Raw genomic sequence first — 14,873 nt, 5'->3', positions numbered from 1 at the left:
CCGGGTGTTTGTAGCCTCCCGGATGCTGAGTGGAGCCCAGGCACTGCCCTTCTTGGGGTCTCTAGGCACATTCTCACAGCACAGACCTTCCACCTGGGATCCCCTTCGGGAGCTGGAACCCACAGTCCCTCTGCCTGCTGTAATTGGGTTTTAATCAAATAGTTAAAATACAGATCCAGGAGCGACTCAGCTTATTGAACTTGACCTTGAAATAGATTGTTTTCCCATGCTGAAGTGCTGAGAGGGGAACCAGTCTAGTGTGCTTCGATGGATTTATGAAAAGAATAAGCAAACTGCTTTAGAGCCAAGCAATGGAGCTACCTAAGGCTTTGTCTACACTGCGCACCTTACAATGGTGCGGTTGTGCTGCTACAGCCGTGCCGTGGTAGGTACCGCAGTGTAGCCGTGCTTTGCTGCCAGGAGAGTTCTCCTGATGACAAAATAAAACCACCCAACGAGGGGAGGTAGATTTGTCACCAAGAGAGTATCTCCTGCTGACGACACGCTGTCCACACGCGGTGCTTTTCGTCATTACAACTTTTGTCGTTCAGGGGGGTGATTTTTCACACCTCTGAATGAGAAAAATTTTAACAAGGAAAGTGCCAATGTAGACAAGGCTGAAGTCACTTCTAATTTCCCTAAACTGATCCAAATAGAACACAAGGCAATGCAAGGTTACAATTGAAATTCAGCCAGTGAACCAGTGGTTCAATTTCTCTGATTCACCAATCACTACAATGAGTCATTACATCAGTGTAGAAGATGAACACAAGACGATCATATTGGTCCCCTCTGATCTATGAGTCTATGAGAACACAGACCCTTCAGTCTGCTCTGTCTCAGAACCCAACCCAAGGTGGGAGCCTCCTGGATACCGCTTAGCTCTCTCAGGAAGCCCATGGCAGCTATTTAACAGGCTCATACTTTGCCCAGACTCTCACCCCGTAGCTTTCTTCTGCTTAACAGACAGAGCACAAATTGCCCAGATTCGACAGGACACAACAAACCTCCTAACCCCAAAGCCTTGCGTGATCCCCCCATTTCCCAGGGGAGGCCTTGGGGGATCATCTGTGTCCAGGCAGGCAGCTGGAGTCCCCACCTCATGCAGCCCTACATTCAGGGCTGCTTCTCCTCATGGAGGCTTCTTCCCCAGCATGCCTCCCTTGGCCAGTCCGACCCACCCATTCCCTCCTCCTGCCAGGCATCCTGTGGGTCACATCTCAAGTTCCCCATGTGACTCTCTCTACATACCCCTCCCAACACCTGGCTTCCTTTGCTCTGTGGTTTGGTAACAACTCACGGCCCCTAAACCCCCTCCCCTCAGAGAGGATGGATACAAGCAGTTTCCCCTAGGATGCCCACTCATAGGCATAACTATTCTGGAGTCAAACCTAAGAACTCTCCATTGTCCTCAGCATGGGCAAGATCTGCTCTGTCTCTGGCTGGGAGGGCACAGGCTTACACATCGGGACAGGCATTCATGGTACAGCAGTTTTCATAAGAGCCACTCCACAATATGAACCAGAATTCATAAGCTGTACAGACAGATCCCCCAAATCAACACAGGGAACGGGGCAAAACTGGGCACGAATAAACCTGACCACAAGTGAGGGAGGTTAGGCTTGACGAGTCATTAAAGAGAGAGTGAAGGAGGGGATACAGCTTGGGGATTTAGCATGTGCTCTGGGATACCACAACCTTTCTGTGGGGACAGCACCATGCCAGGGGAGCCTGGATGGATTCGGTCTGACCCTCACCTCTCTGACTCCGACTGGGATCCAGGCCCTATGGCTATGTGGTGCAGATTGAGGAAAACGTAACAGAGGCCATGGCAGACAACACTGAAAGGGCGTCACTGGTGACCAGTCTCTTTGCACCCGTCCCTCCTTTGTCCATAAATACTATGGATTTGGGACAAAGGAAAATAGATCAATTGGTGCCCATTGCCCAACTAATAGACGACCAACAGGAAACTGGGGACAATACTATACAGGTGGTGGAGACACCCTGCAGGGATGTACCAGAGGAGGTGAGCTTACACCCCGTGGATTGTTCTTGGAGCCTAATTTAAATGGTGGTTCAAATGATTACCATCACTGTGGTCTTGGAAACCTGCTGCTGGGTGATAAACTTCAGAAAGGAAGAATGGAAAGACAGGCATGTGTTGCGAATGAAACAAATGCTAATAGGAAAATAAAGACAGAAGCAGGGGAACATAGCTGAGGCCTGGCTTGACATGAGTATTTAACACCGGAGGGAGGCCTCGTTTCTTGGAAGATACCATTAAGGAGGTAAATGAATCATTAGGCTGAAAACAGAACATTTGTGCTAAATAAGGTCAGCAGGCTAACAGACAGAATGTCTGAGCCAGCTAAGATAAGAGGGAGAACATCCAGGGAACTATTTGCTATGAACTAGCTAACCAGGGACAAAGTAAGTTAGGAATGTAGAGATGAGGTAAAGAGGAAGTCAAACTATGGCCAGCACAAGCTGCGCAGGGATTGGTTCCTGCAACGTAACAAAGCCAATCCAAAAATGTGTGAGGCAATGTATAGTAAATGCAATGAAACGTGCTACATATATGAAGGGAGATGGCTTCTGTGTACCTTTGGAGCTGTGATGTACCCTGCAGTCATTCCCCATGTTTCAGGCTGATCAACTCACTGTAGCATTGCCCAGTGCCAAATAAAGATACCTGAGTGACAAAGGCTGATGCGAGTTCTTGAGAAGCCAAGTGGAGAAAGATTTTGAAAGGAATCCCAATACCTGGGGGAGCTTCTCATCAGGGGCGGGGCCAGCTCCAGGTGTACAACTCTGGGGGATGGTGTGACATAATCCTGGTACAATCTGGACTGTTGAATCGCTGTGCCCCCTAATTCTCCAGCTCAGAGAGTCTTTTACACTGCTGTGCTATGTAAACAGCCCACCACGCCAGGCATTGTTCACACACAGCCACCACCGTGCAAAGACATACCCAACTGAGTTGAATGAATGCTCTCTCAGCTGCTCAAGAACTCCACACAGGACAACCACAGCCTTTCACCCCAGAAATGTGCATCTTGTACTGGCCAGTCCACTTACGGGGCAATACAATCGCAGATAAATCTATTGTGCCATCAAAGGGTAATAATTATGCACCAGCGTTGTTGTTTTTAGTGAAATTCCACTTCAATCAAATACACTGGTTTAGATAAACCACTAAAGAAGTTTATTAATTAGAGAAAGATAGATTTTAAGTGGTAGGCATAAAGATCAGAATTGGTTGTATAAGAAATAAAAGGTAAACACATTCTAAATCCTAAACTTTATCAAGCAAGATTTGCAACAAACAGCTTTTCTCACTCTCCCACATGTTGGAAGCAGTTTTATAGTTCTTAGCACACAGGCTGGATTTCCTTCCCAGCCTGGGCCCAATGTCCCCAGTTCAAAGTCTTTCAAGCATCTTGTTGCCATCGGTTAAGATGGGAGAAGACAAGTGCTTAGGGGTCCATTCCAACCCCTTTTTATATCCTGACCATCCTTGCTGAGTCCTGGGGTCAGGCAGCCCCAGGGATGTATGAGCTGGAGCAAGAGTCTTTCAGGTGAATAGTAAATCTCTTGTTTACAGTTCCCTAGCTGGTGAATGGCTGGTGATGGTCATCTAAGACCTGACTGGGTGTTGGTCATCACTTTATTGCCACTTTGTTGCCAGTGTGGTGTTTCCCAGACCTACCTGTTTCAGTAATAAATATAGAGCCAAACTGCAGAACTCCACATACAATGTGGACACTCACATTTTAACAGGACAATATTCAGGAGACCAGTACTTTTCCATTGCTACCTCCCCAGGCACACTTTGTATCAGATCATCTCATTAAGATTTGTCATCATTTCGTAAAAGTGGTGACCACAATAGTGTAGACTGTCACAGATGAGTTTCCCTATCATCAAGAGGGCCTTTTTCTCCGAGGTAGGGACCCGTCCCCTGGTGGCAGGGCTCCACTCGGCAGCTAGCAGGGCTCCCTGTTAGGGGATGTTTCTCCATCTGCTGTACATGGGGCTCTCTATTGGGGGCAGGGCTCTCCTAGGACTGGCCACACACATTTAGACCAGTGGGCCTGCCTGGCATCACATCTGTGACAGTGGCCATTGCCAGTTGCTTCAGAGGAAGGTGCCAGAAATGTCCCACCTAATGGGGAACTCTGGGATGGCCTGACCCACAAAGGCCCTTTTCCCCTGGCTGAATCAAGCCTTGAGGGTTTAGTTCCCATCTACACTTGGGTCTTATGTAATGGAGGGCGACATTTTCCTACCCCCTCTGGGTGCGGCCATCAGGAGTATGGCTCCCTCCCCATGTGGGTGGGGCCATCCCAGGGGGTGGGGCTCCCTGCCTATATCTTAGCACCCCATCCCCAGCTCTGGCCATTCTCAGCCATGGCATTCCCTGCAGCAGTGGCAGGTCCCTGGCTGTGCTTCCTCCTCCTCCTGGGGGTTCCCCTCACTTTGGGGGCCTCTGTTGCTGGGGGGCTGCACAACGTGCCAGTGTCAGACCCAGAAGTCCAGCAGGCAGCACAAGTAGCCGTAAAGACCTACAACGACGTCAATAACTGCATGTACTACACCCAGGGGGAGAAGGTGCTGAGCGCCCAGAGACAGGTGAGTGGATACAGGTGTTACAGGAGGCAGGGGAGGGGAGTAAGGCTGTGGGTTCTGTGGGTGCAGCCTCAAATGAGGGGTCCGGTGGGGCTGAGATCCAGGGGGCAGAGTTGCAGTAAGGCTGCAAGGTGCGGATGGATGGGATCTGGTGGTGCTTGGACCTGGGGGGAGGGGAGGTATAGCTGGGACCCGCAGTGGGGGTGGTCAATGAGGCTGGCACCTAGGTGTCCCGCTGCCCCAACACCACTGAAAACACAGCCCAAGGCTTCCCCAGCTGAGCCCCACAGTGGGAGACCCTTTGGCTAACTTTGCCCTTTTCCCTCATTCCCTGCTCCTTGCTCTGTGACATGGGGATGGGCACTAATACCCCAGGGTGCTGGGAGCAAATCCCTTGAGGCCTGCAAATAGGGTGACCAGACGGCAAGTGTGAAAAATCGGGACAGAGTGGCAGGTAATAGGAACCTATATAAGAAAAAGACCCAAAATCAGGACTGTCCCTATAAAATCGGGACATCTGGTCACCCTACCTGCAAAGGACTTTAAACCCAGATCATAGCCCAAATGGGACAGACTGACACCCTTTCCCCCACTGCTACAAGTGCCTTTGCTTAGACACGGCCTAAGAGGCAGTGTGTGACAACGGAGAGGCTCAGAGCTCGGTCCCTTATAATTCCTGCTATTCAGGGGCAGGGCGCGGGCCTGGGGGGTGGAGGGTCATGCTGGGACTCATACCCAGGCCGGGCTCCTCAATCTCCCTCCAGGTCACATCCGGGGTCATGCTACATCTGACCATGGAGCTGGTGCAGACATTGTGCAGGAAAAGCCAAGGTGGCATTGTGGAGCTCAAGAAGTGCCTCCTGCCACCCCCGTCCCAGCAGAAGGTGAGAGGACGGGACTGGGCCTATTCGGGGTTCAGTTCCTGGGTTTGGGGCACCAGTTTGGTTTGCCAAGAATTGATTTTCTGTGACGATTATTTAAAACCACGTCCCCACCAGTGAGATCAGGGTGTGGGGGTCCCTTCATGCGAGGCACTGGGTGGAGTCCAGACCAGGGAGGGGCTCACACTCACTGTTGCTCTGGCTGCGGGGTACGGGTTCACTCTCTGCAGGGTGCTGCTTTTGAGAGCAAAGGGAAATGTTTCCATTGGGTCTAAACCCTGTAAATCTGTATCATCATCATCCGCTCCTAACTAGCGGGGCCCAGCTCTGCCCCAATTCCACACTACAGTGGGGGCGGGAGGCACCTCAGCCAGAATCTATTGTGAGCCTGACTGCAACCAACCAACCTCTGCTGGCCTTGGAGAAGGTGCAGAAGAGGGGCTGGGGATTTGCTTGGTGTGGTGCAGAGGGAGGTGGCCTGGAGCCCTTTGCTATTCCTGCCCTTGCTGCTTTCCCAGCCCAATCCACCTCCAAGACCAGCCAACTCTTTATGTATCGAACTGGAGGGTAAAAAGCAGGAATTTCTGGGCACAGAATGGAAGGGAGGTTAAAACCTGGCATTGCCTGAGCTGGGAGATGATTCTGGGGCAGGGGCAAGGAACTGCTGGGCATGGCAGAGTCACAAGGATGGGGAGTGGGGAGGTCACTTATCTGAGACTCAGGGAAGCTGGGTTTTATTCCCCGCTCTGCCAGACTTCCTGTGCAAGCCTGAGCCAGTCGCTTCCCCTCTCTGTGCCTTGGTTTCCCCATCTGTAGAATGGGGCTAGTAGCACTGCCCTGCCGCCCAGGATGGGTGTGAGGGTAAACACACAAAATACAGGGGTGCGGACATACCGGACACTGAGCTCTGTTAGCTCTTCAGATGATTTTATGCCCCACACATCCACAGCATCTCGCCACTGCACACACAGCAATGACTTTAGCTTCACACGCCCCACCCACATTTTACCAGTGGGGAAACTGAGGCACAGAGACACGTGACTTAACCAAGGTCATGCTGTGAGGCTGGGGGGAAGAGGACAACTGGGTTTTACTGGCAACTCCTCTGAGAGTCACTCTCATTCTAATATGCTTCATTCCATCCCTAGAAAGTGCGCTGTAACTTCCAGATCTGGTCTCAGCCCTGGCTCAGGAGGACAGAGATAAACTTTCACTGCAATTCTGACTGTCACTGAGCCTCGTGAACACAACATCGGCTCCACTAAAAAGCTTCACAAGAGACAGGCCAGCTCCATCTTGCACTTCTTTTCTATACTCCCCCAGCGTTATTCCTAGCACGTGGCAAGAGATCAGTGTCTTCAATCCTAACTGAGGTTGGAAATCAACCAATTCCTCTGCTTCCGGGCTGATTTCTAATCCCTGTTTAATGACAAAACTGGAGCCTCTGGGCTCTTTCTGTTACCGCTGGGTCTTGGACCTGCTTCACTAGCAGCAATAAACCACTTTACTGCAGCATCTCACCATGGTCAGCTCAATGGCTGGTTATTTTTCTTTGCCCCATCTGCCTCTTACCCTCTCCACACACACAGTTATGTCCAAATTCCCGATTTGCATGGCTCCAAACCCTGTCCTCTCCCCTCCCCCCCCCAACTGACCTTGTCCCTCAGTGTCTCCTGTGAGGCTCTGGGCATGTCACACACTCATACAGGAGCCAAGGCTAGGAGCCAGTGGCCGAACATTTCCGCCTACCCCACTGGGATCTGGCATTTGCAAGCACGACAGACCCAGGCCGTGCATCCACTCGTGTCAATTTGCCCTGCTGTTACCGCACTGATGGGGCTCAACTCCTGTTAGCCCCTAGTACAGCCACGCCAATGGGCACACACTGGTGTGAACGTCCCCAGTAACTCACTAGAGTCAGTCACTCTAGGACAAGGCTTTTACACTGAGACTTTGTGCCAAGTAGCCTGTCATCAATAGTTGAGCTGCAGCAGTGATGGGATAATTTAGAGGTCAGGGGTTCATGGCCCAAAGCCGTCAGCTGTAGATCCATCCCACTTCGAAATGTGTTAAATCTCCTGGAACTCGCATGTTCTAGTTACCCACAGAACCATCCACTCCCTTTCTGAATCCAAGTACTTGGCCTTGGTGTTACTGAAATGTGGGGTCCGCTTAGCCAAGAGCTAATGACAGCCAGACAGGGATAAGGAAAGGTTGCTTTATTTTGCAGAAGAAAGGAGAGTTTTGTACCTTGGTACAAAGACTCTACTTCATACAAAAACCAAGAATTTTTTATACACGTTTACACACAGGCTTCGGTTGTGTTAGCATTTGATTGGTGGTTAGCAAACCCTGCACTTTTGCAATTTGCTTAGCAAAAACCGGCTTAGGACCAGCTTTAACTGCTTTAAGACCGATAAGGGAAGACAGGTTAAATGCTGGTGCTCTTTTAAACTAGCAGTAGTTGGACCGCATTTGGGGTCCGTAGGACCATCGGATGGCCTAAAGTAACTTTTTTTGCTTGGGATACAAGAAGGCCAGCAGCAACCACCACCCAAAGGCAACCAGTCCAGTAAATATAAAAAAAGTCTAAAATTTAGCATCATAGTTGGGATGCCGAAGGGGTCCCTCTCTTCAATATCCTTGAGTTTGGGTAGAAACTGGCCCTATGTTTTAAAGCTATTAACAAAACAAAAAAAACCCCTAAGTTACATCCCCTTAAAAGCCTGCAATCAAACCCTTAGGTTTAGTATTAAAAATAAAAACCTTTTATCCCTTAACAATTGGTGTAAACACCCAAAAACCTCCCTGCCAGTTTCAAAAAGCCTATATTGCAAAATTAACAAGCGAACATTATCAAGGGAAGTAGTTTCCTTCATTCCTTCCCTTGGATCCCATAAATAAAACCCATGCATATTATATAAACGTCTCCTCTGGCATTTTATTACCTCACTCATCTCTTGTAAAAATTTCTAAATGCCGGGGGCGCTAGTAAGCTTTACATCACACTTATTTGCTGTTACATACTGTGGGGGTATCTTAAACAACACCCAAGCCATGGGACATTTAAATACATCCCATTGGCAGTGCCGGGGCCAGGTATTTAGCAACTCCAAACATCAAAATGTTAGGGTAGATTGTCGCCACTGAGTAACAAAAAGCTCCCTCACCATTTCTTTACAAAGCCCCAGTCTGTATTTTATTTATGGCCATAATGCTTATAAAGCTTTCCCACCGGGTTGGCATAGCCAGTGTGGTGTGGCCAAAGCATTACCATACGTTCAAATAAACACCACACTAAACTCACGTCAAATCCTCAACTTGGGGACTTATTCTCACAAGCTCTTCACACCCTTAAAAGGGACTCAAATTAAATGTGCCAAAAAATCCCTAATAATCAAGCAAACAGAATTTTATTCCTTTACACATAAACTTATTCCTAAACTAAAAATAGCAAAGCTAAAAAAAAATAGTAAACATTTCTGCAAAACTTAAAAATGCAGCTAATACTTCCTTAAATGCTTTCCAAAAATTACAACAAAAAATCAATAACATAGCAAAAGTAACACAGCAAAATAAGCGTGTGCTAAATGCCATAAATGCTAAAGTGGGGGGGCCTATGCTCGCATTAAAAAAAATGCTGTTTTTATATTAATCGCTCTAACTTAATTTTAAAAAATTTGCAAGCCATCAAAAATGCAGCTGTTGTTTTCCACACTGTATCTCTTAATCATACCCTTAATTTTAAAAACCTCCTCCCAAACCTTGGGTCATGGTTTACTGGCCTTTTCTGTAAAATTATCAAATAAATTATTTTCTTTCTTTTCTTTCTATATATCGTTTAAATAATATTGCAATATGCAAAATATTTATATAATGCTGTTACTAAAAGCTCTACTGTGTTTGATACCTATTAAAATGCAGTCCCGGAATTTCTTTAAATTCACCTGGTGGGCCGGATTATTCAGGTTTCATTGGGCCGGATTAGCAAGGGATACAAGGTCACAGGAATGGCCACCGGCTTCCGCGGCAGCCCGGGCACCCCGAAGGACCCGCTTCTTCTCCTCTGTGCGTAACAAACAATTTAAGAGTTGGCCCACATCTTGCCAATTGGGATTATGAGACTGGAAAATGGTACAGAATTGCCTATAGACGACATCCAGGTCATCCCTGAGGCGAGGCATAGTGGTTTGCCAATTCATAAGGACCGCTGTGGTAAACGGAACATAAACGTGATGGTTCACAACATTCCCTTCTGTCGCTGGAACTGGGATGACCTGGAGGGATGCTTGAATTAAATTGCCCTCAATTTAGTGTGGGATGGACTACCCAAGAGGCTAAAAGACTCTGACCCACTACTCGTCATCCTGCCAGTAGCCGGTTTGTCTACTCAAGCTGTAGTGTCCTCAATTCTCCCGGGCGGGGGTTTCTGTGGTAGGGCTGCTATCTCTGAACCCACGGCTGCAGAGGAAGGTATCAAGCCCGTCCCACTTGGTAGTGCTGCTGCTACCAGTGGCCAAGGTCAAGGACAGTATATGGGGGGATTTTTTCCCCCAAAATAGGCCTTTTTAAGGGCAGAAGGTTTTGGGTATAGAGAGGCTTGAATCTGTATTTTTTTTAAGCAATGATGAGCTTCATCGTTCCACAAGAACCAATAATCCATTTGTCCCAGTGGCTGGTTTTCCAGCACCAGGCGCAGAGGGGTTAAGTGAGTCAGAATGTCAAAAGACCCGAACTCGGGCCAGTCGGTACCCAGGGCCGGCCAATCCTGGGTACAAAGCTGCAATAAGCGCCTTTTTGACATTTTTTTCTGAACATTGGGTAAAAGACAATTATTGAACATGTAATCCAAAGGGCTTTCCATAGAGGGTTTCCGCTGAGACCCACCCATCCCCTTTTCTGGCACTTAAATAGAGAATTAAACAGAAAGAAGGAGGGAATAATGGTCTAATTTAAAAAATTCAAGCCAGCAATCTCTGCTTACACTGACTGCTACAGGGGACGGAACAGAAGGATCTTAATACAACCTTAGGGCTTTCTCGCATGCTATGGCTTCCACCCTGAGGAATTACAAACAAGAAGCTCAGTTCCGTCCACACACCTAACACCCAAAGGTATAAGACAGAAATACAGTAACCAGGTAACCAGAATATAACCAGAACCCGGGAAGTGTTTCCTTGTTTTATTAGGGCTCACCTTGTCGGAGCACGAACGCCAGGGGCCGCGGTGAAGTGAGGAAGAGGGGCTAAGCACCCCAGTGGCGCCGCTCCTAGTTCACCGGAACCGTCTAGAGTCCGATGTCCGAGCTAGGAGGGTCCCATCTGGGTCGCCAGAAACTGTTACCAAAATGTCAGGTCCGCCTAGCTGAGAGCCAATGACAGCCAGACAGGAATAAGGAAAGGTTGCTTTATTTTGCAGAAGAAAGGAGAGCTTTGTACCTTGGTACAAAGACTCTGCTTCATACAAAACCCAAGAATTTTTTATACACATTTACACACAGGCTTCGGTTGTGTTAGCATTTGATTGGTGGTTAGCAAACCCTGCACTTTTGCAATTTGCTTAGCAAAAACCGGCTTAGGATCAGCTTTAACTGCCTTAAGACCAATAAGGGAAGACAGCTTAAAAGTTCAGGCTACTGCGTCCGTGAGGTGTTTAATTTTTTTTAATGGTTGCCAGCTATTATAAGGCTACTAGCTGTTCGGGGGTTGCTGCTGACTGTCACACTGGGATCTTTTAGCCATGAGTTCCCAGGTATAACAGCACGTGGGGAAAGTATTTCTCCTGGCCCCGTAGATTAAGGATAGCCTAGTGGCTTCCAGTATTACCACTGATGGGTTCAAATCCCTCTGTACTGGTGGGAGGGGGAGTGAAAATTGCTGAACCTTTAAAAGCTATAAGGGCTGGAAGCTGAACCTAGACAGTAGTAGTCCTGCTGCAACTGTCCTCCCTCTCCTGTGACAAAATGAAACCACCCCCAATGAGGGGAGGTAGCTTCATCGTTGGGAGAGCAACTGCAGCAGATGAAGCGCTGTCAACACTGGCACTTTTCGTCACTACAACTTTTGTTGTTCAGGGGGTGTTTTTTTCACCCCCCAGAATGAAAAAAGTTTTAACAAGGAAAGTGCCAATGTAGATAAGGTCTAAGTCACTTCTACGTAACCCTTCTGCCAGGTGGAACCAGCAGGAACCAGGGTGGGGTTCAATATCTAGGGGTTCCTTTCCATCGATCCAACACAGAACCAGCTCGAGCCCCCACCCAGGATCCTGGGATAATTACACACCACCTCTGGGCACCTTGGAGAGGCAGTACTTCCCCTCTCGCAAGCACAGAGTCTGAGTGTAGAAAAGAAACTTTTAATAAAAGGAGGGAAGTAGCTTGGTGTTAATTTGGGAAAACACTGCAAACAGGGTTCATAAACCTAAATTATGAGTAAAAGACCTGCCCCCGAGCAAGTTGGCCAGTGTCCTTTTCCCTCAGGTTCTTAAGTCCAGCAGCTAAAACGTCCCTTTAATGTGCCTGTCCCTACTCTGCACCACACTCACAGTTGCTGTCCTTGGTCAATGCAGACCCAGAGTTCAGAGGTGCACCTGCAGAGTTCACCTCCCACCCAGGGTCTAGGTAGGGTAAGGAGGCACCTTACTTGCTCCACTGTTCGAGCTCTGGCTCGCTGCCCTTCTCTGCCAGCCGCCCTGCTGCTCCTTATTGCACCCTCTCGCTGCCTTGCCAACCGCTGCTCCTCACCACCTGGCCATCCTTCCGGCCATGGTTCTTCACCACCTCACCAGCCACTCATTCTGCTCATCAGCCTCTCATTCACCAGCTGTCAGTCACCTTCTGCTGTCACCTGCCTCTCTCATGTGACCTCTACACATCAGTGTCTTAGTCCTGGTCTACACTACGAGTTTAGGTTGAATTTAGCAGCATTAGATCGATCTAACCCTGCACCCGTCCACACAACGAAGCCATTTTTGTTGACTTAAAGGGCTCTTAAAATCGATTTTGCTACTTCTCCTTGATGAGGGGATTAGCGCTGAAATCGACCTTGCTGGGGCAAATTTGGGGTAGTATGGATGCAATTCGACGGTATTGGCCTCCGGGAGCTATCTCAGAGTGCTCCATTGTGACTGCTCTGGACAGCACTCTCAACTCAGATGCACTGGCCAGGTAGACAGGAAAAGCCCAGCGAACTTTTGAATTTCATTTCCTGTTTGGCCAGCGTGGCGAGCTCATCAGCACAAGTGACCATGCAGTCCCAGAATCGCAAAAGAGCTCCAGCATGGACCAAACGGGCAGCACTGGATCTGTTCACTGTATGGGGAGAGGCATCCGTGCTATCAGAACTGCATTCCAAAAGACGAAATGCCCAAATATTTGAAAAAATCTCTAAGGGCACGAAGGACAGAGGTTATAACAGGGACCAGCAGCAGTGCCACGTGAAACTTACGGCGCTCAGGCAAGCCTACCAAAGAACCAGAGAGGCAAATGGCTGCTCCAGGTCCGAGCCCCAGACATGCCATTTCTATGATGAGCTGCATGCCATTCTAGGGGGTGCCCCTACAACTACTCCACCCCTGTGCATGGACTCCGTCAATGGATTCTCATGCAACAGGGATGCAGATTTTGGGACGAGGAAGATGAGGAGGAGGAGGAGGTTTAAGATAGTGCACAGCAAGCAAGCAGAGAAACTGTTTTCCCTGACAGCCAGGAACTGTTTATCACCCTGGAGCCACCCAAGGCGGGCTCCCAGACCTTGAAGGAGGAGAAGGGACCTCTGATTAGTGTACCTTTGTAAATATAATACTTGGTTTAAAAGCATGTTTAATGATTCATTTGCCCTGAAGACTTGGGATACATTTGCGGCCAGTACAGCTACTGGAAAAGTCCATTAACGTGTCTGGGGATGGAGCGGAAATCCTCCAGGGACATCTCAATGAAGCTCTCCTGGATGTACTCCCAAAGCCTTTGCAAAAAGTTTCTGGGAAGGGCAGCCTTATTCCGTCCTCCATGGTAGACACTTTACCACACCAGGCCAGTAGCACGTAGTCTGGACTCATTGCATAACAAAGCATGGCAGCTTATGGTCCTGGTGTTTGCTGGCATTCAAGCAACATCCGTTCTTTATCTCTCTGTGTTAGCCTCAGGAGAGTGATATCATTAATGGTCACCTGGATGAAATAGGGGACTTGTATTAAGGGGTCATTCAGAGGTGGCCATTCCTGCTAGGTTGTTTGCCTGTGGCTGAACAGAAATCATCCCCACTGTTAGCCATGTGGTAGGGGGAGGGGTGAAGCGATCATTCCAGATAATTGGGTGGGGGGGGATGTGGTTTAGTTGGGTTTGTGCTGCACGTTAACCCGAAAACTGCAGCCCCTCCTTTTAAATGGCTAACCCATTTTAAATGGCCAACCCAATGGGTGCTTGGTATGGGAAATGAGGGCGCTGCTGTTTGAAACCATTCCCACATGTTATGAAGGTTAAGCAGCCAAAAGACTGTGGCTTACCATGGCTGCCTGCAAGCTGAATTCTGTTGCCCACCGGCCCTGCGTGTGTGATCTCTCACACCAAACTGGTAGGCCCTCAATATAAGAGGCAAAATGTGACTTTGTAAAGAAAGCACACGTGCTATGTAATGTTAACAGCTTGGTTCACCGTGAAAGCATCTACCCATTGTTCTCTAAAATGTGTCTTTTTAAATACTGCTCTCCCTTTTTTCCCTCCTGCAGCTGCAAATGTTTCAACACTCCCCATATCATCTCCATCCTAGAGGCTAGTGAAGATTAGAAGGTGAAAAAAAATGCACTCACAATGAAATGTTCTCTGAGCTCATGCAGTCCTCCCACACTGAACGAGCCCAGCAGAATGCTTGGAGGCAGATTTTGTCAGAGTGCAGGAAAGCACAAAATGAACGCGAGGATAGGTGGAGGGATCAAGATGATAGGTGGCATCAGCATGATGAGAGGAGGCAGGAAGCAATGCTCAGGCTACTGGAGGATCAAACTGATATTCTCCGGCGTATTGTTGAGGTGAAGGAAAGGCAGCAGGAACAGGAGCACAGACCACCGCTGCAGCCCCTGTGTAACCAACCACCCTCCTCCCAGAGTTCCAGAGCCTCTTCACCCAGATGCCCAAGAACACGGTGGGAGGGCCTCCAGCCACCCTACCACGCCACCCCAGAGGACTGCCCAAGCAACAGAAAGCTGTCTTCAATAAGTTTTGAAGTGCAGTGTGGCCTTGTCCTTCCCCTCCACCACCCAACCCGGTGCTTCCCTCCTCTCCCACCCCTCCCAGACTACCTTGGCAGTTATCCCCCCATTTGTGTGATGAATTAATAAAGAATGCATGAATTTGAAACAACAATG

At 48.7% G+C, this 14,873-nt stretch overlaps 1 protein-coding gene across 1 annotated transcript; it reads left to right on the top strand.

Annotated features, from left to right (window-relative positions):
• Positions 1-3,910: 3,910 nt before the first annotated feature.
• On the top strand, positions 3,911-6,814 carry LOC115655242 (cystatin-like). Its single transcript, XM_030570489.1, has 4 exons — positions 3,911-3,949; positions 4,315-4,635; positions 5,397-5,516; positions 6,662-6,814. The coding sequence occupies exons 1-4, from the start codon at positions 3,911-3,913 to the stop codon at positions 6,746-6,748; spliced, it is 567 nt and encodes a 188-aa protein (XP_030426349.1). The 3' UTR covers positions 6,749-6,814.
• The last annotated feature ends 8,059 nt before the right edge of the window (positions 6,815-14,873 follow it).

This window comes from Gopherus evgoodei, chromosome 7 (genome assembly GCF_007399415.2).
Source record: "Gopherus evgoodei ecotype Sinaloan lineage chromosome 7, rGopEvg1_v1.p, whole genome shotgun sequence".
Classification (NCBI taxonomy): domain Eukaryota; kingdom Metazoa; phylum Chordata; order Testudines; family Testudinidae; genus Gopherus; species Gopherus evgoodei.
Note: the sequence above shows the minus strand (reverse complement) of the source record. Positions and strands in the feature narration are given on the sequence as shown.

Excerpts from the sequence above, each read along its gene's own strand:
- LOC115655242 (XM_030570489.1), top strand. The coding sequence starts at position 3,911 with ATGAGTTTCCCTATCATCAAGAGGGCCTTTTTCTCCGAG. Across the intron at positions 3,950-4,314 it reads AGAGGGCCTTTTTCTCCGAG|GAGTATGGCTCCCTCCCCAT; the intron begins GTAGGGACCCGT and ends TGCGGCCATCAG. Across the intron at positions 5,517-6,661 it reads CACCCCCGTCCCAGCAGAAG|AAAGTGCGCTGTAACTTCCA; the intron begins GTGAGAGGACGG and ends TTCCATCCCTAG.